At 52.7% G+C, this 22179-nt stretch overlaps 1 protein-coding gene across 1 annotated transcript; it reads right to left on the bottom strand.

Annotated features, from left to right (window-relative positions):
- Positions 1–16396: 16396 nt before the first annotated feature.
- Positions 16397–19083, bottom strand: NKX3-2 (NK3 homeobox 2). The gene is made up of 2 exons (XM_038135711.1): positions 18448–19083; positions 16397–17992 (listed from the first exon to the last, which is right to left on the bottom strand). Exons 1-2 carry the CDS (start codon positions 18842–18844, stop codon positions 17514–17516), a joined length of 876 nt encoding a protein of 291 aa, XP_037991639.1. The 5' UTR covers positions 18845–19083; the 3' UTR covers positions 16397–17513.
- Between the last annotated feature and the right edge of the window lie 3096 nt (positions 19084–22179).

Raw genomic sequence — 22179 nt, forward strand, 5'->3', positions numbered from 1 at the left:
TCTTTTGGCTTTGTATCTCGAGCCTTTTCTGTAGCTTCCCAAAATCCTCTTACCAGTTAATCAGCCTGATCCTGCTTTTTGTGGGCAGCTCTTTAAGAAATGCATTACACAATGTTGCACCTGAAACTTATTGCTCAGGTGGCCCATCCCCTGCAACCTGATACTTCTTTCAGTAACATCCATCATAATTTTCTCTTTATCTAATTCTCCCATCTTTGCCTTATCTACTGATTTCCATTTTTCTGCCTTAATGTGTGGCTACTCTCTGTGAAAATCCACACAGAGAAATAAACCCAAAACTTAAAACACCTTTCTGTCACCCCTACCTTTTTCCCAGGCTCATCTTCCCTCCCCAGTTCTCCAGCTCCTTCCCCCAAGGGGTGCAGGAGGATAAGGAATGGTGGCTGTGGTCAGTTCATCCCACATAGTCTCTCCTTCTCCTTCCTCTGCAGGGGAGGACTCCTCACACTCTTTCCCTGCTTCACCATGGGTTTCCCAAGGGTCACAGCCTCCTTTGGGGATCTGCCTGTTTCAGCATGGGGTCCTCTAGGGGCTGATGGTGGATCTCTGCTCCACCATGGAGCTCAACAGAGCACCTGCCTCTCCAAGGTCTGCACTACAGGCTGCAGGGGATAAATCTCTTGTCCAGTGCCTGAAGCACCTCCTTCACCTCCTTCTCCACTGACCTTGGTGTCTGCACCTTTGTTCTTCTCACATATTCTCACTTCTCTCTTCAGATGCACTTGTGCAGGTTTTCCCCCCTCTCCTTAGCTCCTAGAGGCGCTGCCACTGTTGCTGTTGGTTTGACCTTGGCCAGTGGCAGGTCCATCTTGCAGCTGGTATTGGCTCATGTTGGACATGATGGAAGCTTCTGGCAGCTTCTCACAGAAGCCACCCCAACCCCCTGCTACCAAAACCTGGACACGCAAACCCAATACACTATCATGTCTAAATTGCCCGTGTCTAAAGGATCTTTCAGCAAATCAACTGTCACGTTAATATGACACATGAAGTAAACCTGTGTTGCAGTGTATCCTATTTTTCATTTGCCTAGAGGTCCTTATTAACATTCTTTTTCATTCTGAACTATATGTCAAAAGAAATCCCTTGGAAATACATCAATTAAAGCTTTTATATAAAATCTATCAATCTGTGAAGACTGTGTGAACAATTCAGAAGACAAAATCAATTTTCTGAATAAATTATTAATTGCAAATTATATTTAATATCATTTGATATTTATATGATAATGAATATATCCCTTGAAGCACTTTTATGATCAGCTTTCACAGCAATAATTATTCACTGTTGATCTTCATCCAAGGAACTGCACATACACGGGTTGAATGTATCTTGACATAGGAAACCCTCTGCAATTCCCTTTCTGCCAAGTCTAGACAACCTGCTCAAAGTCATATATGTTGCTAGCCTCAAAGGCAAGAGAAGAGCTCCAGGTTTCCTACTTTGACCTCTCCAAATATACATTTATCTCCAACATTAGGCTGCAGATGTCATAGTCATGACAGTGCAGCTCTGTGTTCACTGCAGCACATTCCAACCATGCTTTCAGAGTGCTCAAAGTTAATTAGTTCCCCAGACTCCTAGACTTTATTATACTGGTCGCTGTAGAGCCTCTACTCCTCTGCTCCTTCACTGTGCAACCTCATCTATAAGTACTTGGCAGCTGGAAGATACTGATGATCCAGTACAGTTGTCTGTCATATTGTATAAAATTGTCTCATTGTTCTTTGATTGTCCCCCATGACTGTGGAAGTTTTTTTGTCTTTTTCCTAGATTGCAATTTGCAGGTTTTAGGGAACAAATATGATCTATTGGCTAGACCTGTGTACATCACCTAGTAAAATGAGATCTTCATGTCTGACTACAGATTTTAGCTGCTGTGAATACTCAAGCAATGCAGTCAGGTGTATAGCTCAGTCTGGAGTTACTGGATGCACACTTTCCTGTGAAACTTTCATGGGAGAGGTAAGCTTGCACTGACTGCAGACACCCAAGACTGATTTTCTTGAGCAAACAACTATTTCAGTCCAAAATTAATTTGAAATATCTATGGAGTGTCATTTAGTATCCTCCAATTCAGCTGTGTCCTGTTGTTATAGTCTACATAAGATACAGTACTCTGGAGGATGAAGCCTGGCATTTCCTCCACAGACGTACCTGCCAGCCATCAGCTGTGCCATCTCGTTGCCACGTCAGCAAATGAAGGCAAAGCACTAACTACCCCAGTGTGCTTTGCCAGAAAATGGTCCCCATGTGAAGAGCTTAATGTAATATCTTAATCAGCTTTGAAATGTCTTCTGTGCCCAATAGGCATGTGTGTCACTACCCACTGTGGCAGAGGGCTCCAACTGTGTTCAGGAGCCAACAGCTGCAGCAGTTCAGGATGTCACATCCACACATCTCCATGGTTTGCTACCACCCCTGGCAGCAATGAACATGCACCCACACCTCACCCACACCACAGCTTCACCTGAGCTCATCTTCATCAGGGACCTAAGCCATGATGTGAGCAACCAGGCTGGGCACAAGTCTCTCCAGCTGCTTCAGCTGCTGTGACATCCAGCAAACTGGAGAGCTGACATCTTGGCTGGGAGCTGGCCTGTCCTAGCTCTAATAAACATGCTTTCTTAGACGTTATTTATATCATTTAGCACAGTAAAGCCCACAGCTCAGTGTCAATGTGTCTCAGCTGGAACGACAAAGAACTAACATTTCTGATTATTTTTCTGTTTGTTTTTCTTACACATGACAAGCTAAAATCAGAACTATCCCCCAATTTTCCATAAGGGACTATGACCAGAAGAATTACATCTCTTGGATAACTGGTTTTCAAACCTCTACTTTGTATCAATTTTCTTCTGATGTGGTATCAAAAGTTGTGACTCACTCAACACTAGCTTATGTGCTTCCAAACTAATTTCTTCCCAGGAAATTCTACATCTTGAGGGCAATTATATTACTGCTGCCAAAACTGTAGGTGTTTCTGATGGAGATGAAGTGCTTTATGGCATGATTATCTCAGATCTAAGTCGAGCCAAACCATAGAGGTGTATTAGCAACGTGGTAAATATAGAAAATACTAAGGGAGAGAGAGTTAGGAGAAGCACACCAGCAAAAGCTGGAAGAAAACTGTGACAGAACTTGCTTATCTAGTACTCTACTCAAGTAGACCAAGAAGAAATGTTGCAATTAAGGTTTGAGAACATGCAATTATTACTAATGGAAGATTAGGTATTATTTTCTATTTCCTGAGAATTCAACCACCTACACTTTTAACATCTTATAATAGATCAGTTGTTTTTACCCTTACTTTACTTAGGTAAAATTCTCGCCAGTTAATAACACAATCAAATTCATATTCAGTTTGACAATATATTCAATTAATTGAGAGCTTACTCAGCTTATTGCATAGACTTAACAATACTATAAAAATATCTACACTGCTAAGAGAATTGAGATTCTGACTTAAAATGAGATGTGGTGTCTCTTTAATCCTTCTCATCATTTGACACAATTTGAAATGTTTGGAGTGATTTTCTATTCTTACTTTTAAGTAGAATATATGTTTTTCTAAAGGAAATGTGATATTTGAGTTGCTAGTGTTCTTTTTAAAGGGATAAATGTACACCCACAGACACAGACACAGACAGCATGTATCTGTGACTGCTGGAGCACATCAAGTGAAGTGGCTGGATTTTAGATCCCTGCTGGCAAACACAAATATATTGGATGCTGTGCAATTCTGTCACTTCACTTTGGTTCTTCGATGGCAGTTGTAATCTTCTGAAAAAAAATTGGTCTCATAAATTTCTGAGCTGTTTGGCCGAGTTCCTGCAATCCTTTGCCTATGCAAAACTGCCTTCTACTCAAGCTTTCTTATCCAGTAAAATATTACAAAAGTTCTCCACTGATCTCACTCTGTCATGCAAGAACTTTTCCAAGACATTGCCTGCTAGATTTCATCTTTCACTGGTAGGCGTTGTTGTAGTATGTTTTCATGTTCCTCAATCAGGCAATGTCTGTCTCAAGAGCAAAACAAGGATCCCTGAGCCAGACTCTTGCACTGCACATGCAAAGAAATTTTTTTGAGATCAAAGGGGAAAATCTGGCTGATCTGAAGGGTGATATCATTGCTAATCCTGTTTTATTTTCTGCCTAGTCAGAATGAAGAGCAGAAAACTTCATACAATATACACTGTAAACATAACAGAGGGCATGAGCCTGTCAGCCTGTCATTGACACGAGACATGCAGACCTGGATCCTGACAAGGATATTTTGTGAGCAGAGGCAATAATGAGGTTTTGAAAAGCACACATTTAAGAGTAATGGATGCTTTAGAGCTGTGCTCCTACAAGTTGTGATTTAAAAGGCTGGAGGCTTCAATCTGAACCACTAAAACTCAAAATGACAGAAACTTACAAAATTTTATTGCTCTGCATTTAATGAAATTTACATTTACAAGCTGTCAATTTGAAATGCTGAATAACTCATAGTTTAGAACACTGAAAACCAGTTTGAATTACTCTTGCAGTCCATTGCTTCCTACTCAGACTTTCTCAGATACCCAGAATAATCCATCCATCACACACTTTTCCTATCTCTCATAATTAATTTTTGGCCCAGAAATATATTGGCTTTGAAGGAAGGTCAGGGAAAGAAATGCATCTTGCTGCCATTAAAAAAAAAAAAAAAAAAAAAAAGAAAAAGAAAAAAAAAACCAAACCAAAATACCCAGGCATAATGAATGAAAAGCTCCCTTTCTGCTTGCCTAATATGCTAATGTAAGAACATAATAAAAGGCTAATGTAAGGCCAATATAAGGCAAATATAAGGCCAATGTACCATCTACAGCTTGGTTGCTCTGGCTGTCTGGATTTTTTTTGTTAACTTACAGACTCAATTATGTAGACTCTTAAATTCACAGCATAAGTGGGTGGGAAGGTAGATGGTTAATGAAAAAACACAGACTAGGAAACTTCTGTTTTAACTGTATCTTGAGTAACATTTTTAGAAGAACAGGGATCAAAGATTGTAATTTAAAGAAACTCTCAAGACAGGAATAAATGTACATGACTTTAAGGCACCCCTAAAAATATGGGATGGCTAATATCCCCATGCTTCTGTGGTCTGTTCTGAAACAAAAATATTAAGCCTAATGTTTGGCTCTATATAATAAAAACAGATTATCTAATGGTTTCCAGTGGGAAATATGAGAAAGAGCATTCATAAAGACTCTGTAATAGTTATGAATTATAAAGACTTCCTCATTTTCAGTATGAACTGAGACCCCAATAGAAACTGTTACATATTTATTCACATGCCCTCAAAGGGACTGCGCATGGACATTTTTAATTAACATTATTTGCAACACCTTACTCAAGCTGTTCATTATGAATTTGACATGTTTTGAAGTCCTGACCAGAAAGTTTTCATCACTTACTCTAATAACACCATTCTTACATGATTTTAATGCTTTTAAAGGGTTACAGTGATTTGCAATCTATACTTATGTTAATGAAGAAAGAAAACAATGTTTAAGTATTCAAGATCATAACATTAAAAAAAGAAGTCAGGAAATATAAAATAAACTTTGGCATGCCATTAGGCCTTCTCTGTAAGAAAAAACAAGTGAAAAATAAAGGTACAATTTGACAGCACTTTTGTATTTCCAGAGATACCCATTTTGTTGCCATTTCACTCTTCTCTTTTCAGCTGCCCAAAATGTTTTGACATTTATTACTGGCTATAAAACCTGAATATCAACTTCACTTCACCTCCATCTGTCCTCACTGGCCTGATGTCTGTGCCTATCAGTTCAAATTATTAAGATAGGGTAAAATGTCTTTGTCTTGCCTCATTTGAATGATTTTCCTTAGCTTTTCTCTTTCATGCAGTTTTAGCTACTGAAGCCAAAACTGCATGGTGAGTCTGCATAGATTTATCTTAGGTTACAGCACTGGTGGCAAAGGCAGAAAATATGCAGTAAAATATTGACATGACCTTCATGTTTGTGTCTGCACAGGATAAATAAATTCTACTGCTTTCTTCCTAGAGAATGGTAAACATAACTAGAAGAGAAGCAACACTGGAGAGAGCTGAGAGTACCTGAGAGCTGTACCATGAAAGAGACAGAGAAACCTGCTCATCTTCATGAAGGTCTCACAGGCTCAAATATGTTTGAACGTTGCTCTTTAGCTAGGAACTAAAATGTTGAAATTTAGCCTTTTAAATAAAACGGGCACTTGGCACCTCCCTTTGAGAGCATGTGTTTAACTGTCTCTCCTACACTTTTTATGTTCGTAACTGCACGTTTTCGTACAAATTGGTTTCGTAAATAACAGCTGAGCTGTAGAACACAAGATGGCAGTGTCAGACGCCACGTACCAGCAGGGGACTGTGGGGCGGTCCAGCGGGATCTCCTGAGAGAGGAGACAAGCAAGAAGCGCTGAGATCTTCGTCCTTTCTTTAATACCACTGTGGAGCAATTGCTAGGAAGCCGAGAGACCTTTCTGTTCCAACAATACTTAGAAAATACTCTGCAGAAGGAATGAAGATACAGTATGCTCTGCAGAATAGGTTTTGCTCCACACAATTCACTGAGATCTCCAGGTCTAAGGTGGTGTGTTAAGACATAAAGCAATATGTATCCTACAAAGTTATCAAGGCAAAGGGAACTTCTGTCCCTGGAACATTGCTTTTCTTTCCTTATCCTAGCAGAGAATGAACATATAGGTTACTTTTTTCCTCTCGTTTTTCACCCCCCCTCCCCAAATTTATGTATCACCAGTCTTTACATCGATGCATATAGTAAGAGGATAATTTTGTCAAAAACATATAGGAAAATTTATTTACTAGTTCTTGAATGCCATGGTGTTTTTCCTGGTTTTAGGAAGCTCCCTATAATCGATGAGCGGGTGCATGTAAAGGTCAGGGTGGAGAAGGTGCGAACGTGGTCTAAACTGTGGCAAAAGCCCCAGACCGAACCTGCCCGAAATGGAGCTGTCTGAGTCCAGACGCCGGGCAGAAACTTTAGGGGGAAATAATTTTAAAGACCCTTTAATCAAACCTGTATGTGCAAAGCGAGGCAATGTCATTAGCAATTACTGTTCTGCTGAATTTGAGGGATTCTTACTGGGGTGTCCTTCCTTCGTACTACCGAGCACCTGAGCCCCAGTCCCGTTCCCACTGAGGGTGGTGGGTCTATTCCTTCGCATGCTGCAGTTCGGACCCCCAGTCCCGGAGCCCGGGGATCCTCCGCGGTGTGTTTGGAAGGGCCGTTTCAGCCCTGCCTTGCCCAGGAGAGAAGCCCCGCTCCCGGCAGTCAGGCGCTTCCTGCTGACACGCAGTTGCTCGGGTTTTTTTTTTGGTGTGTACTGGGCTGGTGATTTTTTTTTCCGTCATCTTTACCTCAAATTCGAGAGCTGAGAAAGTATTTTGTTTAATTCTTGGGGAAAGTGCAATAACACCTCAGACGTGCCTTGGAAGTTTAACTAGAAATAACCTCCTCATCAAAATACCTCCTCGGGAGCCGAGAAACCTCAGACAGGCAATCCCTCCAGTCTTTATATTAAAGTGTATGGACAGCTAAATCCTTGCACTTGTTCGCTTAAACAGGCTGTGAGACTCCATTTCCTGCACCTCAGCTATCCAAAGCGGGGGTCGGTGTGTTTGCCCTTTGTGGGGAGGTTTTGCTGCCGTGGAAGGTGCGGCCAGGCCGGATTCAGCACTCTCCCGACGATGACAGTTCCCTCTCGCCACACCGAGCCGGACTCCGGCGGCTGTGGCCCGTCCGCATCCCTGTCTCGCCCGTCGGTCCTCTCGCCCCAGCGGAGAAACGAGTTTGAAAAAACTCAACCCATGAGCGGTTTTTGTAGAAGCACTCGCGGGGAACAGCCTGGGGACTCATCTCACCAGGGGTAGTGCGAAGGCCCGGGTAATGCCCCGACATGCTCCGATGTGTGACCTTCACCCCGGTAATCACCAGCGCCCTGGGAACACGCGTGTCTGCGTGGCCCTTTCTGGGCTTCTCTGTCACTCTGACTGCTCATCGGGCTGCGTCAGGGAGCACTGCACTGCGGGGCAGAGTAGCGCAACACCAGGACCTGACTTCGCTCCCTCCCTCTCTGACCGTCCTTGCGGCTGTGACCGGGGTATCCACAGTCAGTTATTCCCGACGAAGGGAATGTTTCATGTGACTCTTCAAACGTTAATGCAGCAGAAATACCCAGGGTTTAAAAAAGCAGGCGATGCCTGCCGCTCTGTAGAAAAGTGGAGTTTCTGCCTTGCAGCACTTGAGCAGGAATGTTGTGCCATCTACATTGCGGTCGATGCGCATTGTGCGGGGATTAAAGTCAAACGACGACGGCTTCATTCGTTTATGCACGATAACAAAATCAACACCAAAACCAAACGCAACTAAACAAACAAACAAAAAACAAATAATACCAAACAACCCCGAAGAAATCACCCAGGGTGAATCCTCACACTTCCTTTTCGCCAAACGAGACTCAGCGCTGGCGTGAATCTGTCCGCAGAGCGTGTGGGTGCCCCGACGGCCGGGCCGTGTTGGGCATCTGGCACTGGGGCGAGCACGGAGGCGCGGAGCTGCCGATTCTGCTTCCATTGGCCGCACCGGGTCCCACAGAGACACCTTGCATCGTGTGCACCTAGTGCTAGGGGAACTGCGGAGGTAAATACCCAGGGAAACGTGATGGAAGCGATGCAAAAGCCATGCGGCCGAACCTCCCCATCACGCTTTGCTGTCCCTCCCACAGAGGACAGTGCAAGGCCATGGGTCGTGAAGGATCGAAGCACAAATACGGGCGGGTTTCCCTGGCCGCGACGGTGATAAGGGCAGCGGGAAGGGAACAGCCCGCAGGGATGGCCCTGGCTTGCGAATCAAGCCGCTTTCCATCTGGGATTCCTCTGAGATGTGTAAGCGCCTCGGGGCGAGCACAGCCCCGCGAGGAGAGGAGAGGAGAGGAGAGGAGAGGAGAGGAGAGGAGAGGAGAGGAGAGGAGAGGAGAGGAGAGGAGAGAGAGGAGAGGAGAGGAGAGGAGAGGAGAGGAGAGGAGAGGAGAGGAGAGGAGAGGAGAGGAGAGGAGAGGAGAGGAGAGGAGAGGAGAGGAGAGGAGAGGAGAGGAGAGGAGAGGAGAGGAGAGGAGAGGAGAGGAGAGGAGAGGCTGGCTGCTCCGCGTGGGACTGTGCGGGCCCGTCTCACGCACACCCACGGCCGCGGGGCTGCCGTCCGGGGGCTGGCGAAGGCGAGCAGCCGGGCTCCGGTGGCCTGGGGAAGGGCCGGGAGTGCCGGGGGGTGGGTGGCATCCCAGGTGCCCCGCTCAGAGGAGAGGGGCTCGCTGCAAATGTCATCAGGACCTCGCCGCCGAGCCCGGCGCATTTCAGCCACATATGGTGGGTGGATTTAGGTGTCAAAAGCCGGCGAATTAGAAATGGTAATTGTCCGTCATTATGGGTGAAACGCGATCTATCACAACAACTGGAACATGTCTGGGCGCTAGCAAAAATAATTTTAATGATTAGCGATCATTATGGATGTCAAGCCGCGTCCATTAAGTTGTATGAAGAAATTATCCTTGACGTGCGAAATCAAACTACAAATACACAGGCCTGGCATTGAGAAGACCCTCCCTGCCGGGCCGCGGGAGGCCGGGAGCAGCCCCGCGGGGCGCTGGCAGGGCCCGAGAGAGGCGCTGGCCCGGCTGCGCTGCCGGGGCCGGGCCGCCGGGAGCTCCCGCCCCGCTGTCTGCCACGGCCGGTGACGAGAGCTCTGCCGCGAGCTGGCATGGCCCTGCTCGTGGCGAGGGGACAGGCGACAGCAGCTCGATCAGTCAGAGAAGGTTTTGCAGGGAGTGGGAGGCAAGAAGGAGAGAGCCGGGCGGGATGCGGCAGCGATGGGAGGTTGTCCCGAGCAGCCAGCAGGCACCTCCCGGAGGTGCAGGAGAGAAAAGATGAGGAGAGCTTCTGGACACGCTGCATCCCGCGTTGCTGCTCCTGTCCTTGGAATGAGGGGATGTCCGGGGACCCGCTGCCCCGGTCCCGCGCGGGTGCAGCGACTCCGGCCCCCCCGCGTTCCCCAGCCTTCAGCAGCCGCTCCCCGCTCACCCCCGCCGTGCCCGCCTGGCCGAGGGCTTTGCCACCCCGCTGAAAACAGTATTCTTCCCGAGGCGAGATCGGTTTGCACGTAGTTTCCATATTGCAAATCTTGCATATATAATTTTCCAAGATAAAAATGTCGGGGTTTTCCTTTTTAAGTTCGCCTCGTAAAGAGGGCTTGCGATAGGTTTTTTTTCTTGCACCTTCTTTTCTGTTCCTTTTCAGTGAAATGATTTGTTCACAAAAACGAAGTGGTTATTTCAATATCTTTTGGAGGCGTTTTGGGTAAAACTATGTTATTGTGTTCCCACGATCCATGACCTGACATGGACACCTAAACACAACTTCCCAGTGGCCGCGAATCCGCACAGCAAAAAGCAAAAGCTCTTCTCGAAGATCGAGGAATCCCGTCCGCTTCTTCCAGACATCTTTTTTAACCCGGGGAGTTAGTAAAATTTCAGACTAATTAAAAGAACCTTCACAGTTGCTTGACAAAATCACAGTCTGCACCCCTGCAGAGTGGGGTTTGCAACCAGCAAATGAGCACGTGTTCTTTTCTTGTTCTGGTCGCTGAGAAAATGTAGTACGTCCATAGGAGTTCCCCCTTTACCATAATTTTTCATTCTTAATTGAATAAAGAGAACCTCGAATAGTCTATTATTAATAATAATAATAATAATAATAAATTAATAAGCCAAGTAAAGACTATTTGTCTTATGTGGTCATTTTGAAGTACTGTGCCACCGTGCAGAACAGAGTGGCAATGCCGCCGCCTCGGTAAATCCGCGCACGACACGAAGGAAAACGTCCCCGTGGCTTTGCGGCGGTCTCTTCAGGGCTGCGCACCCCGCCACCCCCCAGCCGCCGCCCAGTATCGCAGTCGAGTGCCTAAAGGCAAGTCCCAAACACGACCTGTCCCTCGCTTTCGCCCCCTGAACAGAGGAGCCCGGCACAAACCCCGCCACCGAGTTCTGGCTCTGCCGACAGCCGGCAGAGCCACCTTCCCTCCCTCCCCTTCCAGCCTACCCAGCTTTATTCGTACAGTTTGCAAATCTGTATTATTCCCGCACAAGCCAAAAATAATATTAGTCCTCTCCACGCGCATTTCATCCCTAATTATCACTCGAGTCCTTTGCGACACAAAGCGTTTCTCTGGCCAGTTTAAGCGCGGCGCGGATCCGTGGGCAAAGTGATTTACCCCGACCCGGGAGACAAGCAGCGGGGGTTTCGCTGTCGGACGACTCTAACGGGGAGCGGATCACCGCTGCGGAGCGGGGTCCTCAGACCGCCGGAGCCGACGGACAGAGTCGGGCTCTGAAGCAGCGGCAGAGGTGTTTTTCAGAGCCGTCACCGCCTGCAGGATTTGCTTTCCCCGCAGAGCAATTTCGGAAACAACGCCGTAACCCGCGCCCCCGCCCCGAGCAGCGGCTCCTGTCCCGTGAGCGCTCGCCCAGCGCCGGCCCCGGCCTGGCGGCCGCCCCCCAACCGCCCCTCTGCCCGGCCGCCGGAGCCCCTCGCAAGCTGATACCCGCCGGACCCGGAAAGCTGAAAATCAGACCCGTCTTTTCCTTTTCACTCGTTTTATGGTTTTCTACCATTCTTGTTCGGTGTGGAAGCACTGTTTTACTTGTCAATCGGCCGTGCATGAAAAGGTTGTGTGTGGCCTTCCTAGCTCCCATGATTATTTTCTTTATTCCTTCCTTTTTTTTTTAATGAAGAAAAAAAAGTTTAAAAAATATATGAGCATTTAAACCTATTATTATTATTATTATTATTATTATTGTTATTGTCATTGTTATTATTATTGTTATTATTAATCTGTGTGCCTACTCTGGTGGGAAGGACATCGTTCACCAGTTCTGGTGGCTATTTGCACCCCTCTGTAGACATCAGGTAGTCCTTGCGGGTCGCCTTCTGAACCCCTTTCTGTCTCTCCCAGCGCCGAGCCACTGCTGCGGGAGAGATTTCCCTGGCAAGTTTCTGTTTCAGCAGAGGATGTGTTGCTGGCTGCCATTCGTGTCCTTCGGGAGCCCAAGCCGTGGCCTCTTTACTACCGAGTCAGATTTTAGGCGAGAAGCCACAGGGGCACCTGAGAACCACAGAACGGCTTAACCTCCGGCTCTGCAGCCACCACTCCTCACTATATTTTTTTTTCAAGGATCACGCTGACTATCGCCAGCATCACTTGGGATGCCAAACACCTCTGGAGGCTCCGCAATGGGGCAGCAGGCCTGGGGAAACACCGGAGAAAGAGCCGGGGATGGTTCTTCAGTCACCCCAAGGGCCTCGGACCAAGGAGCCAAACCCCTCATCCTTTGCCAGGTTTTTCCTCTGTGGGCCGTAGGACCTGTCTAGGAGGGAGCCAGGGAGGTGTCTGCGGCTGGGGGTGGAGGAGGGCAGCCCTCGTCCCTGGCCTGCTGCAGTCACCGCGACACCCCCCCTCCCGGGCGGGCCCGGGCGTGAACTCGCCCTCTCTCCGTCCCTCCCTTAAAAAAAAGCAACGAACAAACCCAAAACAAAACAAAAATTCCACACCACAAATATTAAAAGTGTTCTAGGAAAATGGCAAGCCCCACCTGCGGTTAAGAGTCTGCCCTGTCCCGCGGTCCCTCGGCAAGGAGCCGGCCAGCCGCGGTGCGGAGCCGCCCCGGTGCGGGGCAGCGCGGCTGCCCGGGCGCGGAGCGGTGCGGGGCTCCCGCAGGCGGCAGCCCCAGCGGGGCCAGCAGCTCCCGGGCAGAGCCTGCCGGCCCACCGCAGCCTCTGCTCGCCCCCGGAGGAGGGTGTGCTGCCAGTCCCGGAGCGGTGCGGTGTCCTGGCACTGACCGCCACGACACCCGGTTGGGAAACGCGTCATTTGCTCCCTCGTTCACTTTGCTCCCCGGTTAATCACGTTGTTTCCCGCAGCAGCGGACAACGCGAAGGAACAGTCCACTTTCTTGAGGCTTTCAGAAAGGTTGGGAGAGGTAATATCCTTGATTATGTGGCCGGGACAAAAAACCTGCCCTTTATTTTTCCCGTCACCTCGGCAAAAGCCAGGCTGCTCGATGGAGACACTACTGGCAGCGCCCTGATCTCCAGAGCCCGCGGGGTCTGTCTTTCCGGCCGTGCGGAGAAGCGCCCCTGTCTTTGTCTTCGGAGCCGTTCCAGAGGAGCGGCTGCCCCGCAGGTTTGGTGCTGCACACCCGGGAGAGCCGCTGGAAAGGCGGCCGGGATTCCCCGCGGCCCCGGCCCGGGGCCGCTCTGGGGCTCGTCGCCGTCCCACTGACAGGAGCAGCGGAGCGGAAAAAAGCCTGCCAAGGCCTGCCGGGGAGAGACCCTTAACCTCGGGCCACCTTTGGCCCCTGCGCCCGGGAGCCCCTGGGAGGCTGGGCAGGTGCTGCACCGCCGGGGGGGCTGATGTGCCCCGGTATCTTCTGCTGCTTCTCCTCCTCCCGGGAAAGTGTCCCTCATTTCTACCTGTCTGTGTTCGTGTGTATGTGCGGAGAGGGGGACAAATCAACGTGGTTTCCTGTTTTATTACCCTGCGAGCGAGCGGGAGGTAGCTAAATATAGGCAGCCTCCCGGCTGCAGAGCTGGACTCTGCGCTTGTGCGACTGTTTAATACACAAACACAAGCGCCAATGGAGACATATGCAAAGATATACACAATTTACATTACATTTCAACAATCGAATTTCTTGGAGCTGCGGTATTTCCCCCCTCTCCCCCTTGCCTTTGCAAGAATTTTTTTTTAAGACTACAGCTTGCCCATGGTCAAATGGAAAATGATTCCCACGGCCCCTGTACGGTTCGGGGTTTGTGAGAGAGACCGAAATTGGGACGCACCCGAGTGTGTGCTGATGAGCTGAAATGCGTGTTTGAGGGTGTGTGAAGAGAGCATGTTAGAGCCCAGGCTCTGCTGATAATTTAAGAGCCGAAAATACAGAGCAATTCCTTTGGCCTCAGTACACTTACATGTGTGTTACTGGAGATTTTCCTATTAAGAAAAGAGAAAGGACGCAGAGAGTTTGCTTTCTATTTAAAAAATCAAAATTATAAAGAAAAAACAGGAATATAAATGCCTCAAATTCCAGAAAAATTCCATTAAATTATCGATTAAATTTTCCCAGTATCATATATTGCCATTTCTCAAGTACTGGATTTTGTCAACATCAAAAAAAAGACACTGTCTATGCATAAATGTTTGATATTAAACATCAATACTAAAATTCCGGCAACTTTATTCGGATCAGCTTTTCCAGCAACTTCTATCTCGAGTAAAATGCACGTTAGTTTTACCTGGTTCATAGGAAATTAATTTGACACTTTATTCTATTACCCAGTGTTACAACCCTAGGAATCTCTAATAACTGTCACTTCCCTTTTATATCAGGAGGTTACCTAGAGCACAACATTTGTTAGCGAGCACAGATCAAAATAATACAACACAGTGACCAAAGGGGGGGAAAAATTAGGCTTAGAAATAGTCCGCTCCTTCGAACAGGGGGCCCGATAGGAACCACAGCCGACTTCCGATAGGAAGCCACCCCCGCCGGGGACAAAACCTCCGCTGGTGTGAGCTGTGCCATCGAACCTGAGATGGGAGCCAGCGGCTCGGGGTCTTGTGCGGGGCTGCAGGCAGAGAAACGTCCCCAGGGGCCAGGAAAAAGCAAACCGCGGGGCAGGGCAGCAGTGGCACCTCTTTACCTCCCGAAGTGCACGGGGGTCCAGATTCTGCTGTCCAAAAGTTTCGTTTTTCCAAGAAGGAAAGTGTTGGGAATGTCGGAAGGAAATAGTTACAAAACAAAAAGAAGAAAGAGACAGGAGCTTCGGATCGGGCCAAATAAATGTCAGTCCTCCCGTATCTGCCAAGGGACTGCTGCATCTGGTGCACTCCTTTCGGCAGCAGGACCGCCGACGCGCCCGGCAGAGCAAAACCAAACCCAAAGCATTTCCTCCGGTGTCAAGACGGCTGTCGGCTTTGGGAACAGAGAGCTCGTCCCCATCCCGTGCTGGGGCTGGGGCAGCCCACGGGCAGCCACTGCTGCCGAGTGCTGCTGGAGGTGCCAGCGCGGGGACATCTAACCTGCGGGGTGCCCGAGCCCGGGCAAAGCGAAATGACAGCAAGGGAGGGCCGGAGCGAGGGGCTGGCAGGGAAACAGCCCGGCTGCATCTTGGGGCGGCTTGCAGGCACAGCGGCCGGGAAGCCATGGAGCAGCAGGGGCTTCCTGCAAGCAGCTCCGTGCCCGGGAGCCGCAGCGAAAGCCCGTACGAACCAGCGGGAAAGGAAAGAAGCCGGCGGTGATGAAGAATCATTGGCGCCCAGGCAAGGCGGGCGCCTGTGAGCGTGGTCCGGGCAGGGCTCCGTCGGCGCTGCAGCCATCACCGGGGCCGGTCCCTCCGAGCGCCACTGCCCGGCTCCGGCCCTCCGGGGGAAGCTGCCCACCCCAGGTCAGCCTGCCCTCCCCTTCGGCCAACGCTGGCCTCGGCGGAGACGCCCGAGAACAGCAGCCGACGGCGGGGAAGAGCCGCCCGCACCGCGCCGAGGGCCCGGGCTCTCAGCAGAGGCTTGGAGGCGATTCAGTCCAAGGCGGGAGGCTGCCCCAAGTGGCTGTCGCGGCAGTGTCGGGATACAGACGGCCTGGGCAGTTTCGTCGAGGTCGCCGAAGCCCCCCCTCTTGCAGCCCAATCCTGAGCCCGCGCCCCCGGTCTCTCTGCCAGGCTCCGGCAGAAAGAAAACAATCCACCGACTGGCGCGCTTGCCCCAGGATCCGCCAGGGCTTTGAACGGGCACGGCCTGCTGTAGAGGGGCCGCAGCCTGCACGGTGAGGCTGCCACCGACCGGGAAAAGCACTTCGAGTCCCAGTGGCTCCTCCGACTGCACCGCGTCCTCACCGCTATCAGCCCCCGTAAATTCAGCCACAGATCCCGGCTCTCCGGCAGATGGGGGATCGCTCCATCCGGGACAAACGTTACCAAACGAGTGATTAAGGCACCCGGCCAGAGCTCCTGGATCCCCTCTGCCTCCCATAGAGGGAACGGGCATCAGCGCTGACCGGTGCAGCCAGGCAAGGTGGCCCAGATCTCCGCCAGGCCCTGCGATCCTCACCGTGCAAGTGGGAAAAGGAGGGATGTGGTCTGAGCTACGGCCTGAGGCCTGCTGTGGGGAAAAATATCACTGGGAAAATCCCTGTCCGCTCTCAGGAACGACAGAAGCAGCAGAGGTAAGTGTTAAACTAAAGTTTATAAATTAAAAAAAAAACAAACAAAAAACAACCAAAACCAACCAACAAAACAAGTACAGAGGGTAGCTTACAAACATTCACAATTCATTTGAAGTAAATAATCTAGTTGAGTGCACAGTGCCATTAAAAGGGAAATGGAGGGGGAAAAAAAAGAAGGGGGAAAAAAAAAGCAACGAGTTACCTTGGAAGAAAGAGACTGTAATTACATTGCTGAGCAGATCAGAAACCCCCACCCCTGGAGGAGAGCTCTGCAGAAGAATTGTAAAAGGCACTGGTGGTATTAAAGTTTCCTGTTACATCGATTTCTTAAAAAGCCTGACTAGAAATATTCACATTGAATATAAAAATAACAACAACAACTTTAATACATCTGGAAAGTGCGAAAAATCCATAACTCCTCCCTCCCCGAACACGGAAAGATCTCAGGATAAAAAGGAAAACAAGAAGTCAGAGTTTCTATATAAGTCTCACCCTTTTGTGACATATTTATCCTTTGCCAGGGATCATGGAGTACAGGAATAACATGGGCAACAAGAGCAGGGGGACCTGAAAGAGGCTTCCATACATTCAGCACCATACAAGGCACACTCAGTTTGCAACGAGTTGGAAGACCAAGGACTCAGACGACAAAAATAATCTTCCTTACAATCCACTGAGGGAGTCCTTGATCTCCTCTTTTGAGTTGCATTTGGTTTTGCGTGTTGTACTATTTTTTTCCTCTCCTTTGTTTTCTCTCTCTTTTTCTCCACACAAGATCGAGTCTCTACCCATCCGAAGCAAAATAAAACAAACAAACAAAAAGTCTACACCAAATACACTGACAACATGGATACCATGAACAAGTTGTGCCGAATCGAGAGAGTCCTCGGCTGGCGGGATGGGGACAGGGTGAGGGTCAGGGTGGGGGTGGCCAAGAAGTCCTATGTTGAAAGAGGAGAGGGTGAGGAACCATCCAAAAATATTAATAATAAAAATAACAATAAAATAATAATAAATACTGTCCGAGGCACTGAGAGCTGCAGCTGGGGCTCTGGACTTGAGAAGCTGAAGGGACGGATTGATGGATGGGGGGGTGGCAGAGGGAAGATGGGTCTCCTGGCTGCCAGTGTGTTTGGTGGGGGTGTCGGGGCCGTGGGGCTGTGTATGTGTGCCTCTCACTGGGTGCCGGCAGCTGCGGCGCAGGTGGACAGAGCCCACCCTGGAAGGCAGTAGTAGGGGTAGTAGTAGGATGGCTGGAGAGAGAGCAGCGAGGGCGGCCGCAGCACCTCGCCAGGGTGGTACTGTCTCTGGTCGTCGCGCACCAGCACCTTGACGGCCACCTTCTTGGCGGCGGGGGCGGCGGCCAGGAGGTCGGCGGCCATCTGCCGCCGCTTGGTCTTGTAGCGCCGGTTCTGAAACCAGATCTTCACCTGCGTCTCGGTGAGCTTCAGCGAGGCGGCCAGGTCGGCCCGCTCGGGCCCCGACAAGTAGCGCTGGTGGTTGAAGCGCCGCTCCAGCTCGAAGACCTGCGCGTGGGAAAAGGCTGCGCGGGAGCGCTTCTTCCGCGGTTTCGGAGCCGCCGCCGCCTCCTCCTCCCCCGGCAGCAGATTCCCGCACTTGCCCGCTCCGTCCTCTTCCTCCGGAGGGCTGCGATCTGCGGGCAGGGCGAGAGCACGGCGGTCAGGGCAGGCAGGCACCGGGACAGCGGCATCCGCGCTCCTCGCGGGGCCCGCACCCGCGCACGGGCGGCCAGGCGCGCTCCCTGCGGCCAGTCCGCAGCGACGGGGCGAGCCGAGAGCCCGCCAAGCCGCTGCCCGCCCCGTCGCCGGGACAGCCGCCGCCGGCGGCCGCGGCTTCTCGCTCTCCTTTAAGCGCCGGGCGCCCTGGCGAGCTGCGGGCTCAGCCGGGCCAAAGGCCCTCCCCGATCCGCCCTCCCTCGCCCCGCGGGACGCGTTTCGGGTTTTCTCTCCCCCCCTGGCACAACCGAGCCTGTCGCACAACTCCGGGGAGCCGGCGGAGAGCCACGGTCATCTCCCGTTCCCAGCCCTCCGGGACCCTCCTGCCCGCCTCGCGCGGGTGCAGAGGAGCCGCCATCGGGGCCGCCCCTACCTGAGACGGCAGCCGACATCTCGCTGTCGCTGAGGCCGGCGGCGTCCCGTTCCGCCGCCTCCGGGGGCTGCGCCTCCTCCTCCGCCGGCCGCCCCCCGCCCGTGGCTTCTGCGGGGCGGGCGCTGCCACCGGCGCCCTCCTCCTCGGAGCGCCGCTCGCCCTCGGGGTCCTCGCTGAGCGCCGAGTCCGAGTCCCAGCCCGCCGGCGTGCGCGGGGCCGGGGCGCGGGCGGCGGGCGCGGGGAGCGGCGGATCCTCGGCGGCGCCGCACAGCCGCCAGCCGCCGGCCGCCCCCGGGAGCGGCAGCCGCCCCGCCGCGTGGCGGGCGCGCTCCTCCTTCTTGTTGAGGATGGCTTGGATGGAAAAAGGCGTCAGGGCGTTGCCGCCGCGGACGGACATGGCCCGGCGACGGGCAAGCCCCGCGGACGAGCAGCGGACCGTGCCGCGCCTTCAGCTGGGCGACCGCATCGCCGGCCGCCGCCGCGCCGGTGCCGGGCCCTGTTCTGCCGCCGGGAGGGCGGGCGCCAGCAGGAGCAGCCTCTCTGCGCCACTGCCGGCCCGCCCGCCCATAGGGCCGGGGCCACCGGGGCCACCGCGCTGCGCCGGGCGCCGCCGCGGGTCCCTGGCGGCACGGGCGCTGCCTCCGCCCCGCTCTGTCCCGCCCCCGCCCGCCCTCCGCTTTTTCTGCCGGCGGCGCCGCCATCCCTCACGGCCGCCCGACAGCGCCGGCCCCGCGCCTTCCCATTGGGCAGCCCCCGCGCGGCCCGCCCGCCCATTGGCTCCCGCCGCGGGCCGATGCGGCTCCGCGGGGCGCGCGCCGGGGCGCGCCGTCCCTTAACCCCTTGCGGCCCGCGGGGCGCCCCCGCCTCCCCCGCGGCCGCGGCCCAGGAGACCCTCGAAGGGACGGTCCCTCTCCGTGGCGGCTTCCACCTGGAGAGTGCGGGGTCGTAGTCCAGAGATGTTTTCCCCCCTCGCCGCGCCTCAGCAGAGCGCTGCAGCCTAGCGCCGGGGAAAGGTTCGGTCCCGACGGCAGAAGTCGCGGGGACGGGACCCACGCCGCAGTGTGGCGCGCATGGCTGCGTGCCGCTGGGGAAGGGCGTCGGAACTCGCCTGTTCGGGGTCTGTCGGGGGCCGACACCCCGTGCCGGTGCGGGGCCGTACGTGCGGCGGGAGGAGCGCCCAAGCCCCCGGCCGCCCGCGCTGTCGGGGTAATCGCAAATCAGCCTCGTCCGGTTTGAAAAATGCGCTTTTCACTATTGCGTTTGTTTAAAAACATGGTCGGGTTTATATAAAGTACGGTCTTCTGTCCATGTGGCTTATAAAGCCCGTATTAGGAAAGCAGTTTCTCACAGATTAAACTCTTTTCCCTGAACGATGCTTTCCCTCAAAGAAAACGGCCCTACACAGGAAGACTTTGGAAACTATTACACGCACGTGAATCGTATATCTGCGACTCGTTGCCAAAACAACAATATGCCCCAAGCATTATGCTTTTCTCTTTTCCAAATCTCGGAGGTAATAAAAATACCGGCAAGGGTATCAAGCAAGTACACGAGAAATGAAACGCCTGCGCTTCACGAACATGGGTGTTTGGTGCTGGGTGAACGCGGCAGCATAAGGAGATAAAGCACAGAAAAAAAAAGATACCGCAAACCCGCTTTGCTCCGTGAACTGAATTCTCAGGGTGTCACCGGGCTTCTCCACAGGCGTGTGGCCACCGCCAACACCTCCCTACTTGATCTCACAGAGATGAACGTCGGTTTGCAGTAGACTACGAAGCGACAATAATTGATTTTCAACGACTCTGCCACGAATTGGATGTTTTCAGTCATAACTTTTACATCAAAAATAAATAAAATAAATAATCTCACTTTCATACACAACGCAAAGAGAGAGAGAGCGCGTCTGCATGACTAAGCGGGAACTGTCTTTATCTTTCTTAACAAACTCACACCATTTTAATAACCCTGCTTGGACTCACCTTTTACCTAAATTTTTCCCAGGAAAGCCATGGCTTTGCCACCAAAGACTTCTGTATCACGATACATTAAAAAAAATATCCAAAGGGGAATTTTTAAGAGCTGGAGGTAAACAAGAAGCATCTAGGGAAGCTGCGAGAAATCCACTTACGAGAATATACGTAGGGGGATACTTAGGGCGCTAGGAAGGGTGTCCTGCACGAGTGTTTTAAAGGCTCCTTAACAGCCAAGAGATGAAATCTGGGATGTCAGAAGAGATGAGCGGCCTCAGACGCGGGGACAGAGAAAGGGCTCCGCTCTTCCAAGGGGAAGGACTGGAGGTGCGGGTCTTGAGAGTCGTGGTTTGTGTGGGCGGCCAGAAGGGGGGTTCGGGGCACGGCGGAGACGGGGAGCTCCGAACAGGGAGTCTCTTTTGTCGGGCTCAGCTCAGGTGCGGCAGAGCGCCCGGAGCGAGGCAAAGCGGGCGGCTGCCGGGGGCCGGCGGGCGAAGGGCGAGCCTCTCCCGGTGCAGCCTCCCGCCGTGCTCCGGCACACCGAGTTCCAGCCCAGCAAGACCCTGATTTACACAGTTTCGTGCCCAAGCTGTTAAAATACCTACATATGGTTTACAGTGGCTGTAATTATTTGCTAATCTACTCAGCTCTTCCCTCCCCCCCCCCACCTCCTTTTCTCTTTTTCTTTCTTTTTTTTTTTTTTTCTTCCTCCGCCTGCTCGGGCGATCTCTGCACCCTCTTTCTGATCAGCAAACCTCTGTTTGGGGGAGGAAATGCCTGGGGAAGAGGCCGGGAGGAGAGCGAGCGGCGGCGGGGTGAGGCGCAGAGGAGCGGCGGCGGGAGGCCGGGCAGGGCCGGCGTGCCGGGGCCGTGGCGGCCGGGGGCCAGCTGGGTGGTCCCGGCTCGCCCGGCCCCCAACCCCGCCGGGGAGACGGGCAGCGGGAGGGAGGGAAGGAGGGATGGATGGAGGGATGGGGGAGAGCGTCTCCCTGGCGTGGGGCTGGCCGCCGCTCCCGCCGCGCTCCGCCGGGGCAGCGCCGGACGGCACAGGCTGCCCGAGCACGGCGTGCGGGGGACACAGGGCCCCCTCCGAGTGTGCGACGGAGAAACCGGCAGCTAACTCTCCTCGCTGTAAAAGGCTCGGAGTGGACATGATGGACGCAGTGCAGGGCAGCGCCTGAAACGGGGATGTCTGAGGGGGCCCGATTCCCACCTTGCCTCCACCCCTGACAGAGCTCCGCACCTCCCGTTCCTCGCCGTCTGGAAGCGGCCACAAGCCTTAATACACCGTGATCTACCGTAACACACGGATCCACCATTTCTCAGACGTGTATTGCATTTCAGCGGGAAAAGACCAAACCCGCCGTGCCCACAGCTGCCTCTCCCCGCGCCCACCGGAGACCCCCGGCTCGCTGTCCCGGGGCCGGCTCGCTGTCCCGGGCCCGGCTCGCTGTCCCGGGCCCGGCTCGCCCCGCTGTCCCTCCGCGGGCCGTGCCGGTGCCGGTGCCGCCAGTGGCCGGGCTGCCCCACCTAGAGGCGGCCAGGCCGCACTGCCCGGCCCGGGGCTGCCCCCGGGGCTGCGCTCGGCCGGGCCCTGGTGGCCGCGGGGCCGGGGCGGCAGGAGCCGGGCCGTGCGGACACACGGGTGCCAAGGCACAGCCCCGCTGGCCGGTGTGCAGTGACAAAGCACGGCTTGTGAGCGGGACGGCGGGAGGGGAGCCGGCCTGGCTGCCGTGTGAGGTGGCTTCTCTCAGCCACCTGA

The sequence above is a fragment of the Motacilla alba genome, chromosome 4 (genome assembly GCF_015832195.1).
Source record: "Motacilla alba alba isolate MOTALB_02 chromosome 4, Motacilla_alba_V1.0_pri, whole genome shotgun sequence".
NCBI classification, from domain to species: Eukaryota; Metazoa; Chordata; class Aves; order Passeriformes; family Motacillidae; genus Motacilla; species Motacilla alba.